Genomic DNA, 27937 nt, shown 5'->3' with positions numbered 1-27937 from the left:
TGTCCAATATCTAATATCTGTAGCTACTTTTGCCTTGCCAAGAGGGTCCCTGGCTCACACACAGTGAGATGGTGTCATTTATAGCTGATTTATCAAGGAGCAAGACACACAGATAAGATAGAGTCCAGGCGATTATTGTTCAAACAGTAATGTTTAGTTGTACAACAGAGGCTAGCAACATTTACATGACCAGTCTGAGTGTCTGTTGGCTTGTTTTCAATTGGGAAACAAAACTGGGAATGTCACCAAAACATTGGCTGGGACTAATAACATTTTAAAAATGGGTCGTTCTTGCATCCCCTAGGCTTGGGCCTCTTGTTCCATCAGGACTTGTAGATGAATGGCCCACAAGTCACCAGCCTTTGAGCAAGTTGTGTCCAGGTGGAGATGGCAGGTGGGGTGGCTGAGGGAGGAGTCTATAAAGACACAGTGTATGGGGCAGTGGCAGCCGTTCAAACATTCATGCATCTGATGGGGGCTTTGCCCGCCATTGGGGATTTCCCATTAGCCTATAGCGACCACCCGTGGTCAGGCCAATGCATTGCTCACATTAACAGGGTGGGGGATGGGTATAGGAATAGTCAGGGTAGGTGGGAAGAGGTCCTCTTATTGCTAAATGTACAAAAGGGTGCTATTTTTCTTCCTAGAGTGTATAGCTTGTGGGTTTGGGGTAGTCCGTGTGTGTGTTTAATTCCCTTTCTTTTAAAGTTTAGGGATAAGGAAATCAACTCCAGCAACCTCTTTTCAGCAAAGCCACTTCCCAGATGGCCATGGTTTGGGGTAAACAGGTTGTCTACACACATACTCACTGGGCCAGCCACCAGCGGTGACTTTTTTTTTTTTTAAGTGACGCTAGCCCTCTGGCTCCCCACCATGAATAATGAATCACCCTTATAAATACCTTTAAGCAATGAAGGAGACACCCTTGTCCCACACAGGGGCTCACACAGCTGACCTCAGTGACTCTGACAAGCAGGAAAGTTGCTTTCTTGACCGTTTAAGGTAGCCAAGAAAGTACTCATGCAGATGAATGGCTAGAAAGCAATGCCGGTTCCCTTGGAGACAGTTACAAGTCGCTGGTATGCACTTGCAAGGGCAGGAGAAGCTCTCCGTGAGTTCCTCCTCCCTACACAAGGGCGGGGGTGGGGGTGGGCTGCTGACACAGATGATGGAGCAGGGTGGTGCTGGCGGGAACTCCATTCCATTGGGAGGAGAGGAGTCGTTTGGTTAAACAGAGGAAGCAACTGTCCTAAAGACGCAGCTAGCCCCTCCCACCTGCTGAGGGCTGAGAGGGGCTGTGCTGGTGGGCTGGACAAGCACAGCACTAAAAGGGGCGTGGCCCTGCAGCAATACCAGCTGGGAGGGATGAGGGAGAAGCAGCACTTGAAATGGCCTTCATTCAGCAGTGGGGCAGGGGGTGGCTGGCACAGGTGGAAGGACAGTGCCCAGGAGGCCTTCTCCCTGCAGGGGGAGTTGAGAAGGGTTGAGGGAGTGGAGACCGGCAGCCGGCAGCAAACACATAAAACAGCTTCTCCAGGGAGAGCGAGACCACAGCTTAGGGGAGACAGGAAGCTTTCTCCTGCTTAGCCTCTCTGATGCCCACTATCCTCATTCCCCTGCTGGCCCTAGGTGCCCAATCCCATGTCACTATATGGTGACAGCGGCTCACTGGAGCAGTCAGCGAGCTCTAAAATGTTGCTACCATTCTAGCCTGACAGCTGACCACTCTTTAGTAAATGTTACGGGGAAAGGGGGCAGAGGGATGAGGGCTAGTTATAGAGCAGTCTCCAGGACAGGCTAATACCATAGGATCAGGGTTACATGACTCCATCATTTCTCCTCTTCTGATTGGTCCAATGAATTATGGGTCTTCCATCTCTTTTTGTTTTTGTTGCTGTTGTTATTTTGTTTTGTTTTCTAGGGACTGGGTAATAAAGGACTGAGGTCATAAATGCTGGCATTCAGTGAGGACCAGTTCAACACCCAGGCTGGACCGGGAGGTGGGACAGTGGATAGATCAGTTGTAAACAGAGTCACGTGGTGTCTTCCCTTTCCTAAGGCTAAATGGCTTTCCTTAAAGCAGCCTTAGAAACTACAAGAAAAAAAGAATAACTTGTATGTTTTTAAGGAGCAGGAAAAATGTCGTTAACAACAACAGGGCTCCTGAGAAGGCAACAGAAGACTAAATGTACAGTTATGGGCATTTCTGGGAAATCTACAGGATCAGATGTTAGGAGAATGCCGGGAGGGGAGAAGCCAAGAAAGACAGACAGACAAATGAGAACAGAGAAAGAGTGAGTTGGGCTTCTATGAAACAAAGCCACAGAGAAGCCAGCTTAACATAGGCTGCTAGGCTGCTAGAGACAGGGAAACCTGCGTTAAAATTTGTTGTAGAAGTCCAGCGGCCTAAGAAACTCTGTATATTTTTTTCTGATACTTCAGAAAGTTCGAGAATATAATTTCTTCCACCTGAAGGTTGCCTCATTTGACCAATATTATGTGCTTCCTTGAACAGAACACCAGGAGCAGCTCAAACTACCAAGTTCTCCCATTTCCCCAGGCTGCTCCCAAGTCAAAGCAAATGTCAGTGGTCAGCTACAGAAACTGGCTTTCCTAGGCTTCTCTAGATCTCTGAATTCTCTTGCAATCTCAGTATGTACTGCTCCATGCTTTCACTTGGGATCTTATCTTTTTAAGTTTTTTTTTTTAAGTTTTATCTTATGCATATGAGTGTTTGTCTGTGTGTATGTACACCATGTTCATAGAGGATAAAAGAGGGTGTCAGATCCTCTGGAACTGGAGTCACAGATAACTGTAAGCTACCAAGAAGGTGCTGGGAATCGAACCTGGGTCCTCTGCAAGACTGAAAGGTGCTCGAAAGCACAGAGCCATCTCTTCAGCCCCTAGTTGTGATTCTATCTTAGGGCAGTAGAAAGTCAATTTAGGAAGTAGGCTGGGTATGATTTCTAAATATAGAAATCTAACATAGATTACTCTAAAAGGAGGTAAAAGGTCAGAGACGGGCAGGAAGTGGGGCAAATGCATGAGTATATGAAGAAAGGAGGCAAAGGAGTGGGGAGGGGGGGGAGAGAAATCAGGACGAGGAAGCAACCAGCCAGCCTGGAAATATGGGGAGGGTAGGCACAGAAAGCAGTAGTTTGCAGCGGTGGTGATAATCCGCTGTTTGACAGTGACTCCAACTTAGACACAAGGATGGAGCTCCATTTCCAGACACCAATTCTGCAGGAATCCCTTAGCTTTCTTCTCTGCACCCCATGAATTTTCTTGCCATTTTCCCAAGAAGTCCTAGCCTTCCTCCAGATTACCTCAACTTACAGTGAAAAGTTGTTCTGAGTTCCCACAGCCCACCACAGGCTAGCTCAGCCACCAGTCCATGAAGAATACTTGCAGCCCCAGTTTGTGGGTGGGTCAGAAGTAAGAAAGAGTTGACTGTGGCTCACCTGCTCCCAGCATTTTAAAATAAAACCTTCCCCAGACCTCTCGAGTGAGGCTTACAGCTTTTTGTTCTGGAGCACAAGAAAAAAGGAGACAGAATGGAGAGTCATGGAGAAAGCAGACTTACAAAGGACTTTCCAAAGAGGGCGATGAAAATACCTCATCCCTGAGCACACACGTACACACACACACACACACACACACACACACACACGTACACACACGCACACACACACACGCACACACGCACACATACACTATCGACAAAATACTGCACAAATACCAGACAGTCCTGTGGGACAGAGCTGAGAGGAGGAGGTGGCTGGAGGTGGTATCTAGGATGTGTGTGTGGTTGGCGAAGGGGGATATGTATGATAACACAGAGAAGGGCTCATCACGGGTTACTGTCGTGGCTTTCCTCTGTGTCCACGCTCACCGGAGGGAGGCCTCCATTGTCATTGAGCCTCTTGGCCCTGTAAGTCTCATAGTGGATGTTGTGTGTTACTTCTTTGAGGTCCTGGAGGTGAGTCCTGAAGGGACACAGATTAAAAAAGAGAGGCAGATACAATTAAGGGTCAGAAGAGAAGTGGTCTACCTCTGAGGCTAACACATCTCCTTGGTAACTGGACCGAGTGACTGGAATCCACCATTGAGGACCAATGTCAATTTACAATCCTTTTGAGACAGGGGCTAAAACTAGGTCAGAGAGCTCTGTCAGAGAAGGGAGGCACTCAGGAAGTGAATCTGAGCAGATGGCCTTTGATCACAGATAATTAAACCTGCCATCTGGGGGACGGTGGGGCACATCGTACCTGATGACGAAGTCTCGAAGCAGGGCAAACTCACAGTGGCCGAGGTTTTCCACTACGGACAAAACAGAAGGAAACAGGTAGCCAGGTCATTAGTGTCGGCCCAGCAGCAGGTAGGCCACTTTAACGAGGCAGATCCTTATGTGGACTGGCCTGAGGTTTGTTCGCTAGTGTTCTGCTTTCCTTCTTTCCTTTCTTTCTCTTCCTTTTCTTTTTCTTAAACTGAGCAAATACTTTTAAATCAGGTATAATAGACACAGTACCATCCTACAGTGTGCAGATCTTAATATAGACTGGTTTTGTTCCACATTTTACAAAAAAAATTAATGTGGGAATTTAAAAAAACTTGTGAAGGCCTGTTATAAAGACTGAAAGAAGGTAAAACACATAGGACCTAATAACTTCCCAGCTTCCAAAAGTCACATTCTATACATACAGTAAATCCAGCTGACAGAGATGGGGTGACTACTGTCTGCAAACCACTCACCAAGAACTGTGGGAACAGAGGAAGATAGATATGATTCTCTGGTCTTAACGAAGCACATATAACATTCTCATGAATAATTCTAATTCAAGGCAAATAATGAAATAAAATCCCAAGGTACTGGGTGTGGTGAAGTTGGTGGCCCACCACTGTCATCCCAGTACTTGGGAGGTAGAAACAGAAAGATCATAAATTCAAGGTCAGGGCTGGAGAGACGGCTCAGCAATTAAAAGCACTGACTTCTCTTCTAGAGGTTCTGAGTTCAATTCCCAGCAACCACATGGTGGCTCACAGTTATCTGTAATGGGATCTGATGCCCTCTTCTGGTATATCTGAAGATAGCTACAGTGTACTCATATACATTAAATAAATAATAGTTTTTTTTTAAAAAAAAAAAACTGTTCAAACAAACAAACAAACAAAACCAACCAAACAAACAAACAAAAAACACTAGTTAAGGATTTAGCTCAATGGTAGACCACTTGTTTAGCACAGTAAGACCCCGAGTTCTATTACCAGGCCCTCAGAAATTATTAACAATTTAAACAACTCAAAACAGTAGAGTAAATCTCGGTTTGGGAAGCAAATTGTCCAAATTTTCAGTTCGAGTTCCACTATCATACAAAAATGATATTAATTAATCAATCCCCAGTTCCGCTTGCTCCTGGTGGGTGGGGACTATATGACCTTGGCAGAGCAAAGCATTTAACCTATCTGACACACATATTCTGCCCTGTACCCCTTACAGAGTTACCATAATTGTCTGTTTTCTTGGTTTGGTTTTGTGTATGTTGTGCAGGGGATGGAACACAGTAAGCAAGTGCTCTGTCACCAGTCCCCAATGAAACCCTTGAAGTAATTTCTTGAAAACTTTAAGAATCATCAAGGCTACATCCAGTCATAATAAATCATTGACTAAAACAATATGTGAACTGCCCATTGGCACTTTGTCAGATCATATATGAAACTCTTTCTCTGGTTTTCCACCCCTCAAGAGTTTGTCTGGGGGCTGGAGAGATGGCTCAGTAGTTAAGAGCACTGACTGCTCTTCCAGAGGTCCTGAGTTCAATTCCCAGCAAATACATGGTGACTCGCAACCATTTGTAATGGGATCCAATCCCCTCTTCTGGTGTGTCTGAAGAGAGCAACAACGTATTCACACACAAAATAAACAAATCTTTCTTTTAAAAGAAAAACAGTTGGGGGCTGGAGAGACAGCTGAGCAGTTAGGAACACCGAATGCTCTTCCAGAGGACCTGAGTTCAATTCCCAGCAACTACATAGTGACTCACAACCATCTTGTAATGGGATCTGATGCCCTCTTCTGGTGTGTCTGAAGGCAACTACAGTGTACTTAAGCAAATAAATAAATCTTTTTTAAAAAGCCAGGCAGTGGCAGCGCATACCTTTAATCCCAGCACGTGGGAGGCAGAGGCAGGCGGATTTCTGAGTTCGAGGCCAGCCTGGTCTACAGAGTGAGTTCCAGAACAGCCAGGACTAGACAGAGAAACCCTGTCTGGAAAAACAAAACAACAATAAAAATCTTTAAAAAAAATACTTTGTGTCCTATATTCATTTGACAGGCCAAGTCATTGCCACCTGGTCGAATGTTAAATGATGTCTTTGTTTCCTGCCCGTGACAAGCATTGCAAACTATAAGTTCCTTAAGGGCAGCAGCGGGCTGGCAACAATATCCTAGTAACCTAGGCCTCTGACACTTTGACCTCTTGGTATTTAATAGCTGCTGTCTGAGCAGCCTCCCCTTCTGGGAGATGCACTGGATTACCTTCGATGATCCCCCAGGGTGTTTTCCTCCCGAGGACCCTCTTGCCGTTCACTTGGTACTCCTTGTCACTCCCCACCACTGCAAAAGGCATGCTCTCCTGCTGGAAAGGGGGAAAAGCAAAACCAGATGCACCTGCTCAGACCTCGGCTCCAAACTGAGTGTCCAGGGCAGGACAGCCTTTCACATCTTATTCCATTGTTCACTCTATGACGCTACTGGTGGCAAGAGCAATGCTCTGTCCCTTGAAAAGACTGAGCTGAGGCTCAAGGCCTGGGCCCAACCCTGACGACACTGTTGTCTGACTGGCTAATCGCCGTAAGTTGGCTTTCCTTCAGCCAGAGAGCACTTTGAACAGTTCATTGTGCTTGGGCACATATTTTCATTTGATTTGGAACCACTCTGGGAGCTAGCTAGGACAGACTCTCACAGACAGCACCCGCCCAGGCGCCAGTCAGACTCTGAGATGTGTTATGCGGCTCCCATGGAACCTACTGGCAGATGCCCAGGTACTGAACTCTCAGGGCTCTGCTCTGAGATGGGGCTGCCCTTCTCCATCAGGGCAAGCGCCCTGAGTGGATCTGCCTGGTGTGTGTTTGTCATTGGATACAAGAGTCATGTGTTACTTAACGACAGAGTAAGTTCAGGAAAAGATTATGGGAGACTACGTCATGGGGTGAACTCGTAGCGTAGAAGTATGCAAACTAATAAGGCAGTGGCCGTGTTACCAGATGATATGGTGGCAGGGAAACGGTGTCTTATGTGGCCCCTCACTGGCCAAAATCTCTTCATGCAGCATATGGATGCAGTATGTAAATTGGGAACACACAGGTGTAGAGCTGTTCTCTGAATAGTAAGCCAAGTGTGGGACAGACGATGGAAGTGAACTGCTTTGGCACTGAGAATGGACTTTGGGCTGAGGGTACAGGCCAGTGATAGAGCACTTGCCTAGCAGACCCAAGGCCCCTGGGTTCAATCCTCAGCACTGCCCAAAATGTATGTGTGTTTGTGTGTGTGTGTGTGTGTGTGTGTGTCTATGTGTGTGTCTGTGAGTGTGTGTGTGTCTGTGAGTGTGTCTATGTGTGTCTGTGAGTGTGTCTGTGTGTGTCTATGTGTGTGTCTGTGTGTTTCTATGTGTGTGTCTGTGTGTGTGTCTGTGTGTGTCTATGTGTGTGTCTGTGTGTGTCTGTGAGTGTGTCTGTGTGTGTGCCTGTGTGTCTGTGTGTGTCTGTGAGTGTGTCTGTGTGTGTCTGTGCGTCTGTGAGTGTGTATGTGATCGAAGAGTGTGATCGAAGAGATGCAGTCCCTAGCACCACAAAAACATAAAGGCCGATGGATGCGACATATTTTAAAGGCATTTTAACTACCTAAAATAGTTCTTCTTGACAGTTAAGATTTGCAAACATCACTTTTAAAGGGGATTATCGGAGGCTGGTGAGATGGCTCAATGCATAAAATGCCACCGAGTCTGATGACTTGAGTTAGATCCAGGGACCCACTTGGTAAAAGGAGAAATTAACTCCTGAAAGGTGTCATGTGACCTCCACACATGCCATGGGCACAAACCAATTCCCCCTCACTCAGCCTACACACAAATAAGTAAATTAACATTATTAAAAGGGCTTTTTTTTTTTAAGTGATAATCTTAATTCAGTTGTCTTTTTCAACTGACTGTCCCACTATAGGGAGCAAAAGGCTTCTCTAGAATATTCAACTTTCTAGAAGATTCTAGAAGGGTTTCAAAACCTGAGCCATAAGAGATTTGATTTGTCACTGAGTACATGGGCTGGTCAATGGGCCCAGGTTTCTGATGCAGAATCACAGGATTTTTAATTAAGAGCAAGACCTTAGACATCATATAGCTGATGGTGTGGCCAGGGCCACAGAAGGCATCTTAGCAGCTGCTGGGGCAGCAGATCCGTGTGCCCTCAGATAAAGCAGTCCTGCTCTGGTGGTTTGTATATTAGGGTTCTATTTGTTTAAAAATTTTAATTACAGAGAGAGAGAGAGAGAGAGAGAGAGAGAGAGAGAGAGGGAGAAGGAGAAGGAGAAGAAGAGGAGAGAGTGTATTCACACTCATGCTCTCTCTCGAGTATATTCTGAGATCCAGGAACAACTTTTAGGAGTTAATTCTTTCCTATGCCACATGGATCCTGTGATCCAGGTCATCAGGCAGCTTGGCAGCAAGCACCTTTATGCAGTAAGCAATTTCATTAGCTCGTGCGTATTTTAAAATAGTTCTTCTAGGGAGAGGAACCCTATAAGCCTCTCACTTAGTCCAGCCTCTGTATTTTATAGAGGGAGAAACCGAGGCAACCTTTGACTAGAGTATAGATTCCTCTGGGCACCAGCTGAGTGCCCCATCATCTGACAATGGTTTTGCCAACTCCAGGGAAGGAAGGTGAGGCTTTCCTATTGTTTGGTGATGGAAGGGACTAGCTTCCTGAGCACAGGAAGTCCCTCTGAGAGTTCAGTCCTAGTGCGGGTCACTGACATCCGTAATTCCTGTGGTCTGGGTTAGGTGAACTGACAAGGGGTTATGGTAAGGGAAAAGCAGGAGGAAGGGTCTAAAGGCACCCCCCCCAGAGGCACCGAGGGGGCATCTGGTGACAAAGAGGGCCCCATGCACCTACCCGGATTTTGTCATTCTCTGTCTTGTCCTCCAAATCCTCATCAAACTCCTTCTGAGGGTAGAACTCAATGCCGTTTACTTCAAGCTCTTTGCGAACCTGAAGAGTCAAGGTAGTGGTAAGGCTCAGGCTGTGGCTGGCAGGAGGCGGAGTCTGTGAACGCAGGCTCCGCCCCTGCGATTTCCAGCTGTCTGGGGGAGGGAGGTAAAGCCTGGGCTCTCAACTCTCTTTCTAGACCATCTTAAGTCTCTTCCTCCAGGACCTCTTCAGTGTTCGTTCGTTTTGGTTCCTTTCTTTTTCTTTTCACCTAGTGGGAACTCGCAGGGCTTGGCTGCCGAATAGCACACTCTTGGATCGGTTCACGGTGATGAGTGGGCGCCTTTGCCGACCAAGTGATGACAGGGAGGGAAAGGCAGCCTGGAACCGAGGGCCTCACCTCTGGTCCCAGGACCTCTAGCTCTTGTTTCTGATGGGGAAGTGGAAGGGAGTTGGGATGGAGAACTGGAGTAGAGGGGAAGTGGAAGACATGGCAGGTAGGAACGGACCCAGAAGACGGGAGGGAAAGCAGCACTCACTAGAGGTAGGAAAGGGACAAAGAGGCCCCAGCTCACCCTCTGCTTGAATTCAGACTTCTCCTCCAGGGTCATGGTGTCCGCCTTGGCAATGACAGGAATGATGTTCACCACTTTGCTGAGGTGTTTCATGAACTCAAGATCGAGTGGTCGTAAGCTGGGGCCCAGAGAAAGCAGGAAGGTCAGAGCCATATCCCCTTCCTGACTCAGCCACTGTCACCACACCAGACCACCAGACGGTCCTGGGGAGCAGATTGGTCTGGGAACCTGGCTGAGGCCATGCAGCTGAGACCCTGCAGCTGAGACCCTACAGCTGAGGCCATGCAGCTGAGGCCCTGCAGCTCAGGCCCTGCAGCTCAGGCCCTGCAGCTGAAGCCCTGAAGCTGAGACCCTGCAGCTCAGGCCCTGCAGCTAAGGCCCTGCAGCTGTAGCCTCTCTTCTTGCACATGTCTAATGCTTCAGCACCTGCTGCATGTCCCCAACTTTGTCCTCAGAGTCAAGGTCTCTCTTATCTTCCTCAGTTTCCACACAAAGCATGCCTCTCCTTAAACCCTCTCAAGCCATTCATGACACTTTCTCTGACTCAAGAATTTCTTTCTTTGGGAGACAAGCATGGATGGTCATCACCAACTGAACTCTTCTCAACGGCCTCCTGTCAGCCCCACAGGCCATCCCGTAGAGCCTAGCTCTAGCGCTTCAGTCTGACTCGAGTTTGCAATCCGGGGATCCACTAAGTCAGACTGATGCTTCCACTAACTGTGGACTGAGGTCTGGGAAGAGCTTAAACTAGCTTGCTAGCTGAGGCAGGAAGATTTCAATTTCAAGACCAGCCTGGGCTACAGAGTAAGTTCAAGGTAATTTTGGACAAGTGAAACCCTGTCTTAAAAAGCAAAAGGAGGGCCAGGAATGGTGGCACATGTCAGCACTCAGGAGGCAGAGGCAGGCAGATCTCTGAGTTTGAGGCCAGCCTGGTCTACAGCCAGTTCCAGGACAGCCAGGGTTACATAGAAAAACCTTATCTCAAAAAAAAAACCATAAATAAAGAAGTATAAAGAAGAAGAGAGGAGAAGGAAGAGGAGGAGGAGGAAGAAGAAGAAAAAAAGGAGGAGGAGATAAAAAGAGGGCTGGCATATGGCTCAATGGTACAGCGCTTACCTCGCCTGTATGAGGCCCTTGGTTCACTCCCTAGTACCCACTCTTAAAAAATAAAACAAACAAAACGTAAAAGCCCTCATTTTATTGAGGTCCAAGGTCTGACCCAGGGTTATTTAGTCACAACCTCTATTACCCAACATTGGATGAGTACCCCTGGAACTTTCAAATGTCAAGGTCTACATCCTCTCAAAAGCTTACGTTCTGACCCTGCAGAGGGGCTCAGAGGTACACACTGCCCTGCAGGACAGTGGCTGGAAACATCAATGAGATGTCTGATCGTTGCCTACACTATCATGTCCCACACTCCCTATCCTGGGGCCCATCTGCTGCTCACAAATCACGTTCCTGGCACAGCCTTTGTCTGCTGGGATGGCCACTCTCTAGATTCCCACAGCCAAGTTCCATATCTTGCCTAAATACCAGCCCCCATCCAGGAGCCCTGATTTGTGGGGCTGTGGGCTGTGAGAAGCAGCTGGGTGCCTGGTTGAGCATAGGCCTCGAACCCCGGACCCTTATCAGATGGCAGGTATCCGGCTCTGCTCCTGGGCTTGTGGAGGTCACATGGCCTGGGCAGCTGTCACCAGGTCATGGCTGTCCTTCCACCAATTCTCTCTGCTTTGCCTTTCTTGCCACCCCTATACCCCGAGCCTTGTCCAAAGCAAGTTTCTATTGAACAAACAAGGTGCCCTCTGCTTCAGTTCTCTCTGCTGGCACAGCCGGGCTGTACAGAGACACCAGTGAGCAGTATGGAAGGCAGTAATGGCCAGCTTTACTCTCTTATAGAAAGTCTAAGGAACCCTAAGGTCCCAGGGCCATGGCCTTCCAGCCATCTGGTTCTCCACAGCTAAGTCCAGGTATGGAATCTCCAATCCATGGCACAGATGACACAAACTGGAGCCAGGTCCGGCTGTAGGGATGAGTCTGGTACGTACGAGTGTCCTGTCGGGGAGATGAAGTAGAGGCAGCAGTGGACACGGGTGTCAGGGATGCGCTTCTTCCTGGCGATGTTCACCTCCTCTTTCAGGAACTTTTCGTACTGTTCATTGATGTATTTCTCAATGGGCTCCCAGCTGACGGGCAGGAGAAAAAAAAATAGAGGCTGTGATGGTTTGTATATGCTCAGCCCAGGGAGTGGCACTATTAGGAGGTGTGGCCTTGTTGGAGTAGGTGTGTCACTGTGGGCGTGGGCTTTGAGACCTTCATCCTAGCTGCCTGGATGCCAGTCTTCTGCTAGCTGCCTTTGGAACAAGAGGTGGAACTCTCAGTTCCTCCAGCCCCACGTCTGCCTGGACTCTGCCATGTTCCCACCTGGATGATAAGCTAGCCCCAATTAAATGTTGTCCTTATGTTACCTTGGTCATGATATCTGTTCACAACAGTAAAACCCTAACTAAGACAAATGGGATCCCTCCAGAGGACAAAACTCCAGGGTGCCTCTGAGGCACAGTCCGGGCACAATCCCCTCACTCCCTCTTTTCTCAACCTCAATGGCCAACTCTCCTTTAGCCTCCCCAGTAGATGGCTTTCCATGGATGGTCAGCAAGAATGGCTCCCAGGGTACCAAGCCTCTTGCTAAGGGAGGAAGCAGGTAGTTCTCAGTAGGAAAGAGTCTCCATCATGTCTTCCTAGCAGAGTATTTAGGGGGGAAAGTCTCAGGCAGGCACATACCAGTTTTCATTGTTAATCTGGTCTCCGAAGCCTGGCGTGTCGATGACTGTTAGTTTCATTTTGACACCACCTTCCTCTATCACTAGAGAGAACAGAAAACATCTGAGAGGTCACTCCTATGGCTGACCCCAGGGGCTCTGCAGCCCACTGGCCAGCAACACCCATACTTCTTAAAAGAACCTTTTTGCAAAGTCAAGGTTACAGACGTCTCCCACTCGGCACTTTTACGGATACTGTTCATCACACCTAGGAGACCCTGCCCAGATTCTTCCTGTTTCTATTTCTGCCTAAATCCTCCCTGGGCTTTCTTGCCTAGTTCAAGAACCACCTCTTTCATTTTTTTTCTTTTTGTTACAAGATTTATTTATTTTTATTTATATGAGTACACTGCAGCTGTCTTCAGACACACCAGAAGAAGACATCGGATACTATTACAGATGGTTGTGAGCCACCATGTGGGTGCTGGAAACTGAACTCAGGACCTCTGGAAGAGCAGTCAGTGCTCTTAACAGCTGAGCCATCTCTCCAACCCCACCACTTTCATTTCTATACCTCTTAATACACACACACACACACACACACACACACACACACACACACACACACTCCTATTCCTACCTCACTATCTAGGCCTAGCACCCTAAGGAGTTTGCTCCAAAAAGTCTGGGGCTCAATTCCACACTGCAGTTGCCTTCCACACCTTAGTCTCCAATAAGCCCTCCTCCTTTCTCTTGCTTGGGACAGCCCTCCCTCCAGATGATGTCCACAGAGGAGCCTGGCCTAGTCCTCACCGTGCCCAATCGCTTTGATCTCCACTGTCTTAGGGATCTTCTCCTCCCGGTTCCAGCTGGAGGCCTTTCGGCTCACTTGAGACTTGAATAGCGTGTTGACCAGCGTTGACTTGCCCAGTCCACTCTGGCCTACAGCACGGGAAGGGGAGACGGAGAAAAGGAGACAGGCCCCACATCTGCCTCCTGAGCTGCAGAGCCCTCCTTCGAGCTTACAGAACTCCAGAGCTGTGGTCCAGGCCAAGCCTTATTTGAACACCCCTTGAGGAATGAGCATCAGGTAGGTATTGGTGTCTCTTTAATGGAGAGGGGCCTTGGGAAATGACAGTTGGATTCCATGTCCCTCCATGAACACTGGGAGAAAGCACAACTTGTGCATCTGGGTGGTGTGTGTGGTGTAGTTTTCTGGTTTGGTTTGGCTTGTGGTTTTGCTCAACTTAGCTTTTCTGTATTTAATAACAGTAAAAGTGAGAGCAGAAGAATTACTTTACTTTCAGATCCTGACTCAGAGTGCCTGAGCACTTCCACGTCTGTGGATAAAATTGGTCTTTTTATATACCACACACACGCCGGTGCTGGGGACTGAAAACCAGGTCACTGTGCTTGACAAGTCAGGCTCTGTTACACAGGACTAAATCCCCAACCCCTAAAGCCACTCTTTATACCATCCGGTGTATCTCACAGCAGAGTTATCCCCTTAGCTGAGATGGCCCTAGAAACCTCTTCTAATGTAACATGTATGAGGCAGCAGAGCTAGTACATGCAAGACCAGGGCTCACACCCCAAGAACCATGCCATGTATGTGTGTGTGTATGTATTTATTCTGTGTACATATGTATTCTGTGTATATATGTATTATATGCTCGTGTTGTATGTGTGTGGTGTTAAATGTCTGTGTTTATGTGATGTGTGTATTATGTGCTATGTATGTATGTATGTATGTGTACCCAAGTATGTGTGTGTGTGTATATATATATATATATATATATATGTGTGTGTGTGTGTGTGTGTGGTATGTGTACATAATATATATGCAGTATATATAGTATATATATTATGTGATATGTGCTTATGTGTGTATATATATATGTGTGTGTGCATGCATATGTATGTGTGTTTAACATGTGTATGTGTGAATGTGTATATGTGTATGCATATGTGTGTATGTATATATGGGTGGTGGTGGAGTATGTGTGTTATATGCTCAAGTATGTGCACCACTGAATGTGCTTGCAGAGGTCAGGAGAAGACACTGAGTGTGCTGCCCTGTCACTCTCTACCCTATTCCTTTGAGGTGAGATCTCTGATTGAGCCTGGAGTTAGGCTGGTGACCAGCAAGGCCCAGTAAGCTTCCCATCTCTCCCCCACTGTACCAGGGCCACAAGTACAAGTGTAGCTGGCTGCGCCTAGCTTTTTATGTAGATGCTGGAGATTTAAACTCAGTTCCTCATGCAACCGGTGCCCTTGCTTACTGAGCCATTGTTTCAACCCTCACTACTTTCTAAATTGTGTTCCGAGAAGGCCTGATGGCCTACTGGAGAAAGTACTGGGAGAGGAGGGGAAGCCAGGCAGGCAGGACCACAGCACCTTCCTCCATGGCTCCCTTTCCGCCTGTGTTAGTTATATAGCTCTGCTTTAAAGAGGGCCTCCAAGTGAAAGCTCACTCAAGAACCCCAGGTCTGAGCAGCGGTTCTCATGCATAAGAGTTACCCAGAACACCTTGTGGCTGGTGACCAATGCTGCCATTCACCTAGATGTTTGCAGAAGTTCCACCTCAGAGCCACAACTCAGAACCTGTGGCTTAATTGGGCTTTAAGAGGAATTAACTGGATGATAAAGTCCAAGATGGGCTGATCTAAAGCATCAGTGTGGTATACTGGGGAGGGGGGGTGATGGGGGGGGGGGAGTGACCAGGCAGAGAGGAAAGAGCCCAGGGTTCTAGACACCAACTGAGATGCTCTCAGTGCTTTGGGCTTGTCATGTGATCCCCGTTGTCTCTACAGATGGATAAGGAAGGAGGGGACCAGCAGAGCAGAGAGGAGGAGTGGCAAACGGATGCATTTTTCTCATCCCACCTGGGGAGTTGGCAAAAGCCACTTAAACCATCACGTAATAACGTCTCTATAGGAAAGAGCACAGCAAGTCAGGGCCTCTGTGTGCAGGGAGGAGTGTAGATGGGAATCGGTGAGAGCTGACTTGGAGCAGCTCCAGGTCGGGGTAAAGTCTAAATTTATCCTGAGGTTGGAAGAGAGTTATGGAATTAGGATGGATGGTTCAGTGAGTTCTGCAGTTTGGAAGGGCCATTGGGTAGCCAGTGGACAAGGAACTGGAGAGGAGGGGAAACCAGGAGGGTCAAGGTCACCTCAAATGTCCCACAGCCCAACTATAAGTGTCCATAAACCAAGCTTCTGGTTCTTGAGCTAAGACTTTGGTACTAAGTTAAACATCTGCCTCAGAGAGCACACTGTCAGCTCAGCTGGTAGATCTGTAGCAAACCATTGGGAGAATTTCTACCCTGGCTCTGGTTCCTATCCTGTTCCAGGTCAGCACTTTGTGAACAGCACTGAGTCAGGTAGCTCCAGTAATCCAGGCGAGACCCTGGCTCGGCCTACTCAGCTTAGGGTAGTGATGGGGGGGATGGGCAGAAGCCGACACACCTAGGAGACCTTCACAAGGTTAAAGGGACAGGGCTTGTTGATTGGACTGGGAGAAGCGGGAAGAAGGAGGATGCCTCACTCTCTGTTTGCACACTCAGGGAACAACTCAGATTAGACAAATGCACCTTTCTGCTATATTCTGTGACTCACTGATGCTACTCACTGACCAAGACCCTGGAAAATTCTGAAGCTTTACTGTTCTACAAAACATGAATAATAAGACCATCTCTCTCCCAGTCCTCCCATGGCTCTTGGAGGTGGGAAAGGGCTACCCCATTCCACAAACCTAAAAGCCAGCTCAGAGTGACCAAGAGGCTGCCTGTCTATACTCAGTTAGTGGGGAAGCTAGGCTGACCATCCATCCAAATCTCTCATCCTTGAGGTTAGGAGAAGAGGATCAGACCCTTGTGATCAGTACGTTGAAATCCTCTCTCCTCGAAAGAGCTCATCCTAGAGAAGCCAGGCCATTCTGGGGAAAGAAATGGGATCCTGGGCACTGCCCACCACTAGGCCTTCCATGACCCCATGGCTTTCCATACCAACGACCATGATGTTGAAGTCAAAACCAGTCTTCATGGTCTTCTTGCGCATCTGTTCGATAATGGTGTCAATGCCAATGTAGCCTAGCAGGTTGGAGTTGATGCTGACCGGCTTCATGGGCACCGCCGGCTTAGGCCTGGGCTCGGGTACCAGCTCTGACATGGCTGTGTCCGTCCTAGCCTCTGGGAGCCCTGAAAAGCCAAGGTGGGAGAGATAGGCAGGGTGATTGGCAAAAGAACAAGGGTTTCCTGGAAGACCAAGAGTACCTTGGAGTCAGAGAGTTAGGACCAGATGAGGCCATAACATCATCCAGTCTGGGTCCCACACTGGGTATGGGGGAAACACTGATGCCCTGAGAAGTTGCTCAAGAGCAGAGTTTAGGTCAGTGTCAAAATCTGTTCCAGTATGAGGTTCTCCAGTTTGTTTATTATATAAAGGTTTAGTTCTTTTCACCTTATGCATAGAAGTGTTTGCCCGAACGTCAGTGTGTGTACCATGTGGATTCGGAGGCCAGAAGAGGGCACAGGATCATCCTGAACCTGCTCCAAAGTACTACATCTGTGTGTGCCATCTAAGGTCCTTCCCCTTAGCCCTAGCGATGCCTGGGTAGCTACGGCAGCAGCACTGGCTGTCTTGTGTCTGGAGGATGGTTAGTAGCATCCACAGTCTCCTCTAGTTTCCACAAGGAGCCTCTCAGATGTGGCCACCAAGAGTATCTCTACACAGTACCAAATATTTCCTGGAGGAGAACTCCATTCCAAAAGAGCACTGGTACATGAAAACATCTCAGTTACTCAGACCTGCATCTAACCACGCCAACTATAGAACAGAGAACCTTCAGGGTCCTAGGTCTGTGTCACTAGGTCTAGTAACCGTCAACGGCCTCAGTTACTTGGTCTTCTAGAAGCCATTGGAGCTACCCTTCTTCACAGAGTAAGGATTACTCCACCTTCAGCCTCAGTTTTCCCCCGTGCCATGAGCTGCACAGCTGATGGGCAGTGGAGGATCCTCTAACACCCTCCCACACCAAGTTTTGAGTCTACAGAGCCCATGGTAAGGACTGAGACCAAAACAGGGACTATTTCCTTATGATGACACTTTATACTAGTAAGCCACAGAAGGAGAGGCTGAGGAAAGAGCCCTCCCTCCCCAGAGAATAAGAACAAAGATGCCCTTGGTAGATCGTGGATGTGTTCACACATAGGAGAGATGTGGCGGGTCACACTGGCCAACAGAGTAAGTCCTAGAAGAGACCAACTCTGATTCCCTCTCTGTAAAGTGAATGTGGGGAGTGCATTGAGAAAGATCTTAGCTCTGCTGTCTGTCAGTCTGTAGACTTGTGTGGGCCACTTCCTTCTCTCGGTCTGCTTCTTCCTCTGGAGAATGGTAGCAGGGTCATGATGAAGACTGTAGTGATCATCACATGAGATACTGTGCTTTCAAGCCCCGAGTACAGCCTCACAGACCCATGGCCTTCCACCCTTGCCCTTGCCAAGTTCGGCTTTCTGGAGAGAGGAAGGTTTGAAGCTATGCACGGGAACATATTTAGGAGGGGAAGGTGCCCCCAGTTGCTAATTTCACAAACATATTCTTTGCTTCCATGTTCTCTACAGGCTTTGCCATCCTAGGGTGGTTCCTGACTGCCACCCTGCGTCTCAGCCTTGTGAGGAGAGTTGACGGAACAGCAGATGGTCAGGAGGAAGTGGGAACGTGTCTCCCTCCCCACCGCCAAGCCCGGGCAGGAGTCTGTTCTGGTACCCCCACCACCTGGTCCTTCTCCTGGTACTGGCAAGATGTGCTTCCTGATGGGAAACTCTTCTTTTCTCCTGTCCTCCTCAGGCACAGCTAAATCTGACAAAACCTTAACACCTCCCTGGAGCCTGGCTCCGTTCCCTCCTGCTTCCTAGGAAGCTGTTGCCAGCCAGGTGGCTCCAGAGGGCAGCAGGGTTGGGTCAGCCCTGTGACAGCTGACTCTGAACAGCCTGAACAGCCTGAGCTCCTCCCCCTCCATACATGGCTCGTGCACCCCTTTAGCACACCTGCCTTGGGAACCAGTTTCTTCTTCCTGCTGTTCTCACAGCCTGGCCCTTTTGGTTTCCTGTGTGCCTGCTGAGCAAGTGTGGTACCCACAGCCTGCGTTGTGACACGAGCAGCCAGGGATACAGGCAAGCATACTTGAGTATGTGAAGGTTGTAAGTATTACTTACAAAGCATGTGTCCTTACATCATGGCTTCCAAGGCTCTGTCTGTCTGACCCTGGTTGAAATAAGGAGCTGACCAAATGCCTAAATAACTCCTAGACTCTGACCAGCTTGATGTAAGTCCAGGGCAGGAGTGGATCTCACACTCATTCTTCCAAAGAGCAGCAATAGCGTCCATTATGAGCAAGGTACAGAACGACTACAAGTCAGCCTCCTCCTGACCACATGCCAATTACATGCCAGTCACAGGCTAACAAAAGCCACTGATGGGCTACAAGTGCCACAGACACGCTGCTGTGTCACAAGCTTTGCTGAAACACCCTGACCCTCCTCAAAACCCCAGCTAAGTAACAACTCCTCTCTGAAAGCCTTCCCATGTGATGTGGCGGCCCCTCGCTGTAGGCTGCCTCAGTCTTCTGTGGGTTCTGTAGTACTTGGCATATCCATTCATTCCAGGCCATTCCATAGGCTGTCAAATGAAAACCCAACTAAACCAAGCACTACAGTAAATGCCAAGGATATATCTGTATCCAAGACAAGGTCATTGTCCCCGAGGATCCACTGTCTGTGAGGGTCCCTAACCAGTAGACCATGATCTAACAGAGCAAATGCTGTCCTGGAGTTAGCCTCTGTGGCTCCATCGTCTGATCCTCCCGTTCCCCTGGTCCCCCCCCCCCCAGGCCATTCTTGAATGGGCATCTGACACAGGCATGAATCCCAGCTAAGTGTTTCCTATAAGCCTAGGGTTTGTTTGTTTGTTTGTGTTTGTTTGTTTTTGTTTTTCTCAGAAGATAGGGGAATGTACCTGCCTTGCTTGGCTTACTGTGAAAGCCATGCAAAACCATGCATGTAAATATTCTGTCAGTGAATATGTGCAAGTTCCCAGCCCTTTCTGAGAAAGGAGCCAGGCTGGGAAGCCATGTCACCAGTGAGTGCACCTAGCATATCATAGACCCTCAACCAGGAATGGACAGATGGTGGATGAATGAAACTCCCACTAGGCAGGTATCCCTGCAGACACCTCTCTCCTCCTTGGAAGATGCTTCCTGTCTGGAGCACCTGGACCCCACCCCCAACCAACAAATAGCTGCTGTGTGAGCCACAGTCAAGGTAGGTACACCTATAGAAACCTCCTCCATCCCCTGCATCTGAGATTGGCAGGGGGCTCCCCAAGAACAGGGAAAGAGCTTATAACAGAAAGTGGCTAGATGGTCCTTGGGGCCCCCCTCCTAAGCTCCCAGCTCTCCCAGAAAGGGGTACATCTGTCTGCAGCACTTCCTGCTAGGTACCTGCCACACCAGGGCTCCAGAAAGAAAGACAGTCCATCTGACTCAGCTCTGGCCCCTCAGGACAGCAGATCCATCCCTAAGGCAAGCAAGGATGCAGTGCTATCTCTTACAGAAAAATAAATGGCTTTGTCTTTGTCTGGACCAAAGACCCCACCCCTCTGCTGGAAAGGTGGCAATAGGAGAAGGAGACCTTTCAAGAATAGTACCTGCCCCCTTAGCTTAATGCTAGGACTCTCTCTTCCCTCCCAAGCTGAGGGGTCTTACCCAGCCCCCGGTAACCAGCAGCCTTTAAGATCCCACCCCTACCATGCAGCCAATTCCAGTTCATCCCAGTTCCAGCCCTGGGCAGCTCCAAAAAAGAAAAGAGAGAAAGAAACAAATCCTTCTCCATTTAAAGAAGCAAAGGGCCCTGGGACTCCCCCCTCCCACTTCCCCCATTCTAGTCAGGAGGCCAATGAGTTCCCTTGGAGACCACCAGCTGGTGCCTGTCTCTGTGCTTGGTCTCTGTGTGGGGGAAGGGGACTGACTGATGTGTCAGCTCACAGGTCTCTTACTGGTTATAGATGGTTTGGTACCCGAGCTTGGAGTAAATGCTGTGCATGTGTGTGCATACCCTGGTGTGCTCCAGCGGGGGCTTTCTATAAGCATCTGGGTCTCTCTATACCTCCCCAAGATTCTCTGTGTGCCTTTGCCCGAGACTATGCTTCCAAGTCGGGTGTGCGTGTGGCCATGCATAGTGTCACTGCACGTGGGGTCGTCAGCACAGCAAACCCTCCCTCTGGTAGGGCTTGGAGCCGCAGCCTCCTCCGGGCCGGTGCCAGGCGCCCAAGCGACAGCCCTACCTTTGGACATGAATCCTCCTTTGTCTCGGGTCCTCCGGGAGATGCTCAGGGCGCGGGGCTGCAAGGCTGAGCCGGGCGCGGGCTCTCCCTGGGCCAAGCGGCCCCTGCAGCCGGGCCTCGCCCCTCGGCGCCGTACCGCCTACCCGCCCGACCCGCCACCCGGCCGCGCTGCCCCTGCGCCCCGCGCCCGCCCGGGACCTCGCCTCCGCTCGCTCGGCGCCGCGCCGCCCCTGCCCGCGCGCACCGATGCCGCCGCTGCCACCGGTACCACGTGACCCGCGCGCAAGCTGGCCTCGCCGAGGGCCCCTCCCCTTCCCGCAGCTCCCGCGCCAGCACGCGGGAGCGGGTGCCGGAGCTGGGGATGCCCGGCCGGATAAGGTGCCTGCATCGCAGTCCCTGTCTGTCTTTCTAGATCCTGTCCCCAGCCCCTTACCGGGTCCAGGTCGCAGGAGACCGGTGGCAGCTGCCGGCAACGGTGCGCGTGCGTGAGTCACGCGGTGATTGGGATATTGCGCTGGCTCACCGCGGTTCTGCCCAGGCGCGGTTGCTGACTGAGCTCCGAATCAAGAGAACTGGGTTCCAAACCCAGTTCCAGGCCTGGGTGTTGAACCCTATAACCTTGAACTTCCCTGATCCTTCCTAACCCACCCGAAAACTCTTTGATGCATTGGCGACGCTAGTTGATCAACCCTGGGAGCACAGGAATGAGGATGACCAAACCTCCTTGACTTTAAAGCTTTTGGGTCTTAATAGAGAAAACAGAAAGTTGGTTCGCACAGTTGCTGTGGAGTGCAGGCACCATGGAGATATAATGGAAGTTTTGGAGCAGGTGAGGGCCAACACGGAAAGCGAGATGGAGAAGGGAGAGAAAGAATAAAGGGCCGTTTTCCAGTGAAGGGCACCGTGGGCAGGAAAGCCCGGAGGCGGCAGAGAGCTGTGCAGGTGACCACCAAGAACGTGGACCTGGCCTGAGGCAAGAAAGATGACAGCCAAGGGCTACCCCGTCTAAGAGTGGAGAGGCAGGCTGCACAGTGGGGTTTAGGGGTGGGGATAGTGAGACTTTTACCTTCTGCCAACAAACAACTAAGTGCCTGTGCCAGCTTTGTGGAGGAAGAGAGGAGAAGGATACATAGTGGCGACAGCTGTGTGACGTGGCTGTGCTCGCCTTTAATCCCCAGCAGAGGTTAGGGAGCTCTGTCGTTTGAAACCAGCCTAATCTGCGTAGTTAGTTCCAGGACACCAAGGGCTATATAGAAACACCAGATAGATGATAGATAGATAGATAGATAGATAGATAGATAGATAGATAGATAGATAGATAGCGTTTGAATCCAGCCTAATCTACATAGTTATAGTTAGTTGCACATGGTCAGGACAGAGAAGGTCCTTAAATCAGATTGGGAATAGAATGAATGGGGTATAGAAGGAATTGAGGAAAACTGGTTATCTGAGATTGCCATCACCGTGGTGCCTGCAGCTGAGGGAGGGAGATGGGGGAGGGCAGCAGCTGGTTCTAGAAGAAAAGGGCTCCCTGCCTCTGGACACGTCCTGGAGATACCTAGGGGGAGGAGTCCAGCAAAGTTCAGGAGAGAGAGCTGAGCTGAAGCTGGCGAGCTGGGGAAACACAGCAAAGAGTGAAGACCAAGCTGTGTGCACGGCGAGACGGGAGAGGCTCTGGAAAGCCCAGGACTCAGCTCAAGCATTGGACTGAATACTTCCCAAGCCTTTTTCCTGAGATGAGACAGTCACAGAATTCCTAGCCCTTGTGCTGACCTGTTTATAGACCTGTGTAGGATTTACACACACACACACACACACACACACACACACACACACACACACACCTCCAACTTTAAAAGAGCTGGAGCCAAGACTTTCAGGTAAGGCTGGCTGTGAACTCTACCTCCCAGTCACTGAGGTCCCTTTTAAATAGCAGATCTGTGTTTCTGTTAATTAGACTTTGTCAGGGAAGGGGGTGTCCAGAGAGGGTGTCTCTGGGTAGCCCTAGACATCCTGGAACCTGCTCTTGTAGACCACGGGGACCTCGAACTCAGATAGACTTTCCTTAAAGCTGGACACACCTATTAATCACCCAGTTGTCCTGACTTTTTAGAGAACTGGGAGACAAGCGAAGATAATGTTCAGGAGGGACTCAGCACATCCTAAACTGTAAGCCTTCCTCCTGACGGCTTCCCTCAGCCCAGTTTATTCTCCTTCAGCCCCTCAACCTCTGTCCCCTTTTCTGCCACCTAGTCAGTTATGACCAGAGAGTCTCCACTCTCTTTCATAGCCTGTTAAGACAGAGGCATTCCTGCTTACCCAGCAGCAGGGTCTTCCCAACCAAGCTCTTGCATTTACCTTTGGATTCTCTGGCCAGATCCAGCGAGGCGGGTTCCATGGTACTGTCTGTGGAAGCATCCACAGTGGCGTGGTCCTGGGCTGGGTCTGTGCTTCTGCTCGGCATCAGAGGAGAGGTATCATAGGTATCGGAGTCTGGGATAGTCAGATTGTTGACAGTGTGTGGCTTGGTCTCACCACTGGCTGAGTCTGGGCAGATCAGCACAACTGAATCCACGGTTGTACCTAGTCTGCTTGTGTCCAACGAAGGAGAATCTGTAGTTGTGTCTTGCTTGCCTGCAGTGGTTCCAGTCAAAGCTGTAACTGTGTCCAACCTGGTTATGTCCCTCTTGGCCTCATCCGATGTTGGCAAAGCTATGTTTGAGCCCCCCGTGGTCAAAAGCATGACATTTTCCTGCTCGTCTGACTCTGGAGTTACCAAATTCATAACCTGGCCTGGCTTAGTTGTCCCTGCTCTAACTAAACTCCTGGCTGTGCCTGCTGTAATAGAGTCTGTGGCTTTTCCTGACTTGGATATTACAGGTAAGTTGATGGCCAGGCCCATCTTGGCATCCAAAATGGGAAGCTCTGTGCTTCTGACAAGTCTGGATGGGTTTGGTGTGGGCATATTGATAGCTAACTCCGGTCTGTTGATAGCCACTGTGCCTAGATTTCTGGCTTTATCTAGTTTTGCACTCACAACAGACAAATTTGTAGCAGAGGTAGCCCTTTGGAGGTGTGCTCGGGATCTGGGAATACCCCTGGGCCTGCACTTGCCTCTTCCTGGTGAGGTTCTGGTATGGACTTGACCCATGGGACCTGTCCCTGGAAGGCTTGCTGAACTCTGAGTGAACTGAGCTTGGAAAGGTAAAGTCAGACATGAAGACACCAGAGGCTTGTCCCCCGTGGGTGTTCTGTTGGATTTGGTGAGGTCTGGGTCTCCATGGCCTTCAGAGGAGGTCCTGACCTGTGGCACTTGAGCCATGACCTGTGGCAGACTTGAAGCAGACAGCCTTCCTTCTCTGTGGGTGACAGCCTCCTTGTGCAAATTGGGCAATTCTTCCCAATGAGAAAGTGAAGCATCTAGGGGCCGTGCTTGGACGTTCTGGCGAATTGTTAAGGAAATCGAGCTGAGTTTCCTGGGCATAAAGCTATTGGGAGTCATGGAACCCAGGGACCCCACGCCAGTGCCCTGCTGGGACACACTCCAGGCCCTGGATCTAACGCTTGCTTGGTTGGAATTCTGTAGAGCATGGCTTTGGGGGAAGGCATCCAAATGCACAGTCTTCTTGATGACAGGGATGAGGGGGGACACATCTGCAGGGAGCTTTTGGTGGCTGTGACGCCCCAGCATGTGGCTGCGAGAGAAAGAAGTTCTGGGGCCTGGAGCCCTGTGCGGCTGCATCTCCGGAGGAGCAGGTGCAAAGTCGTTCATCCAGGCTGTCCAGCTTTCCCTAAGGGAGGAAGGCAAACAAGGGCGAGGGCTCAGCTATCCTCCTCCCAACCAGCAGGTGGCGCTGATAGCCTAAGGAAACCTAATTTGGGGGCCTGCTGAGTCCTTAGGGGAGTTTGTGTTTTCCTTCCGCCTGCTACAGATTGACACACAACTCAACACAGCCGCTCATTCAACAGTCACACTATAGGCACTGCCATCAAACAGCTTGCTCCTGACACCAGAGAACCCAGAATGGAGTTTAGCTCTCTCTTTTCTTAGGTAAGAGGATGGCCGCTCTCCCTGGGCAGCTCTGTGGAGGTTACATATTCCAGAACCCTGGAGGAAGGCAATCTGCCTGTCTCATGCAGAAGCCACCACAGCAACCAAAGCAAGAATCCAGGTATCTGGGTCAGAGGCTGTGGAATGTCAAGATGAACTGAGAACAGAGTCTGAACCAGGGGTTCCTGCGCCAAACCAGGAAAGAGCCCCTGAGCTGGACGAGTGCTGGGGAGAGACATTTGGGGGAAAGCTGAAGAGAGTGGATGTCAGCTGTGTCTGACACTGGGCAGCTCCTAAGGACAACCCACAGATGAGAAGGGAATGCCTCCTTTTGAAAGTCCCAGCGCAGGGCTCCCAGGCTATACATGGCAGGGTAGATATAAGGCCACAGGTGAACAGGGTCCAGAAAAGGCTGCAAAGCTGTTCAGGTCCTGCAAAGATAACCTGGTCCCCTCTGCTCTTAGGAACAACCATTCGAAGACAGGTTGAAAGGGGAAATGTTGGGAATGGATCTGAGAGTAGCGGATCTGAAGGGCATGACTGAAGGACTCTGTGGTCTGCCCAGTGGGTCAGGGATAGGGTTGAAAAAGGCTGCCTGGAGGCAGGGAGTTGAGAAAAGGGGGGAGGGGGGGCCCCAGCTTGATGCTCCAGTGCTACCAGGTAATCTAGATAGATGAACCATAATCCCCAAGGTGGTCTCCAGGGTCCCCAGGATGTTGCCTGGTGCTGCCTCTGGGACAAAGTTATTTCCATTACTTTCAACACCACAGGCTGCTGCTTGGGGAGTCAGGCTAACACTGAGGTGGGGGGAGGGTGATTGTCTGAGTGTAAGGGGTTGGCAGAGGAGAGTGGTATCATACCCGTCTGTCTGAAGTTTGGAACAGGAGAAGCAGGAAGCATGGGTACCCTTGTTCTGCCTTAAGGGGTACCCTCAGCCCATCATCTCTAGCCGTGTATTTCTCTCAAGACTGTACAGCCTCTGCCTCTTCTCCATTTGGTATATCCCTGCTGATCTGACCTCCTGCCCACTGTTCACACCTGGGCAGACACATCGTGTTCACACTGCACTTAGCCACAAGCCCAAGGACCAGAGCTTCCGAGGTCACTTTGTTCTTGTGTCACTAGATCCCTGCCTCCTCAGTGAACCCAGTGTCCCATAAATACCTTGGTCCTACCCTCTCCACACCCCACACACATCCACACACACACACACACACACACACACAGCTACAAAGACATGCATGTGCACCTACCTGGATCAGAAGACAGAAAAGAGGCCCATGGTTTTCAGTCAAGGAAGCTGGACCACTTGCAGACCCCACCCCATCCTCTGCACCAAGAGGCTAGCCATGTGTCCAGGCTTAGAGACCTCTCTTCTCTGGGTCCTCTCTTGATCAAAACCCTAAGCTTCCCAATCACAGTCTACTAGCCGAGTTTTCCCCTGACCTGTCCCTCTTGCTATATCCCCAGCAGCTGGGCTGGGCTCTGGGCAGGGAAGCTCTGGCCTCTTAAGAGTGGGTGGCAATGAATGGCTGCTCTGAGCCTCTGGAATCCTACAGAGCTATGGGTGTCAGCCAGCTGAGCTGCCCTAAACAGAGAGCCACCTAGGGAGGGGATGGCACATACCCATTTGTTCTTGTCTCTAACAAGACCCATGAGAAGTATCCCCAGTAAGAAAGAACTGAGTTACTCCAACGGTGATGTCCCTATTCACCCCATGCTCCCCCTGCTTCTCCTCTGCAATCCCCTAAGAGTTTACTGACCCCGGGCGATCCGTGTCCATGATCCTGAGATTGTGCTTCATGTTGGAGTTTCTGAGCACGCATTTGTACCCTTCAAATCCATTCTCCAAGACCCAGCTTGCTTCAGGCAGATCCTGTACTAAATAAGACTCAGGGTATGGAGATAGGCAGCCCCAGAGCCTGACCTCAAAGAAATCCACAGACCAACCCAAGCTGTCTCTGGTGAGACAGATTCTCAGCAGCTTCTGGCCACTGGGATGAGATAAATAATCTTTCCTGTGTTCCCCAGCACTGGGCTGCTCTGTCACAAGATGATATAAGAAGGACCGTGGTGGGAAGAGCCACCATTGGCTGGGTACTTTGTGCTGGAGAAACTCAGAGTCTTCTGCAATAGCCAGGCATGTAAGCAGACCCTCACAGCATCAGCCACGGACATGCCCTAAACTCTTGCACCAGGAGCTGGGCAAAATGTTCTCCTGGCACGTTCTCTACCCATCATCTTGCCGCTTCCTTATTGACAGTGAGGATGCCATACCTCACAACACTGTGGGATCTGGCCTGCTCTCCAATGGGCTGCTCTCCTTGGCGAGGGAGCTTCTGTGGCCAATAGAACTTTCTGTGATAATGGAAATGTTCTATGTGTCCACTGTCCAATAAAATAGCCACCAGCCATAGGTGGCTCCCAAGCACTTACCATTATTCTATGATGACCAAGGACCTGGATTTTTTTTTCCACTTTATTTCATTTGAATGTGCGTCTACCATATTGGACAGCACAGTTGTGAAAGATGCAGATCTTATTCTTCTCTGGGTCCCAGGACCTGACAAGAATCACTCAGTATGTTTCTGCACAGTGACTGAATGATGAATGTGTGGGCCCAGGAGCCTCTCCTTTCCTGATCCATTCTCTCCCCTTGAAGCCTTAGGTTTTCAAAATTGGCTGTGCCCTAGTTACCAGGCAACCTGCAAGAAATCACAGTGGAGGGGGAGGGGCACAGTCTAAGTTCTTTCCCCTCCCTACACGTTCTGAGGCCCTAAGGAAAGAAAGAAGTGGCAAAATCAGCCTGGACATCCAGGGGAGCCAGCTCTGTAGGGCCTACCACTGCTCTGTTACCTCCTGGAGATCAGGCAGCCCAGGCTAAAGTGGGGGAGAGGGAGCCCCCGGTTCTCCTTGTCTGACCACTCATTACAAGACTCCTGTCTGATAAGCCAGGAGGTGGTGGTACATGTCTTTAATCCCAGCACTGGGAGGTAGAGGCAGGTGTCAGAG

At 49.9% G+C, this 27937-nt stretch overlaps 1 protein-coding gene and 1 long non-coding RNA gene across 6 annotated transcripts; one reads left to right on the top strand and one right to left on the bottom strand.

The window, feature by feature from the left end:
* Nucleotides 1-132: 132 nt before the first annotated feature.
* Nucleotides 133-27615, bottom strand: Septin3 (septin 3). Of its 5 annotated transcripts, none has more exons than XM_076911702.1 (12): nt 27362-27615; nt 23233-24665; nt 16542-16733; nt 13349-13477; nt 12558-12639; nt 11822-11959; nt 9774-9891; nt 9166-9261; nt 6536-6635; nt 4269-4320; nt 3893-3986; nt 133-1461 (listed from the first exon to the last, which is right to left on the bottom strand). In XM_076911702.1, exons 2-12 carry the CDS (start codon nt 24644-24646, stop codon nt 1396-1398), a joined length of 2481 nt encoding a protein of 826 aa, XP_076767817.1. In that variant the 5' UTR covers nt 24647-24665; nt 27362-27615; the 3' UTR covers nt 133-1395. The 5 variants fall into 5 exon arrangements, with proteins under 5 accessions (XP_076767817.1, XP_076767815.1, XP_076767819.1 ...); XM_076911701.1 differs by lacking the exon at nt 27362-27615 and adding an exon at nt 26179-26308 and having other exon boundaries at nt 1251-1461; XM_076911700.1 differs by lacking the exons at nt 3893-3986; nt 27362-27615 and adding an exon at nt 26179-26308.
* Nucleotides 13495-18257, top strand: LOC143434127 (uncharacterized). Its single transcript, XR_013103383.1, has 2 exons — nt 13495-13625; nt 18156-18257. It is a non-coding gene; the product is annotated as an uncharacterized LOC143434127 (long non-coding RNA).
* Nucleotides 27616-27937: the final 322 nt, after the last annotated feature.

This window comes from Arvicanthis niloticus, chromosome 13 (assembly GCF_011762505.2).
Source record: "Arvicanthis niloticus isolate mArvNil1 chromosome 13, mArvNil1.pat.X, whole genome shotgun sequence".
Classification (NCBI taxonomy): Eukaryota; Metazoa; Chordata; class Mammalia; order Rodentia; family Muridae; genus Arvicanthis; species Arvicanthis niloticus.
Note: the sequence above shows the minus strand (reverse complement) of the source record. Positions and strands in the feature narration are given on the sequence as shown.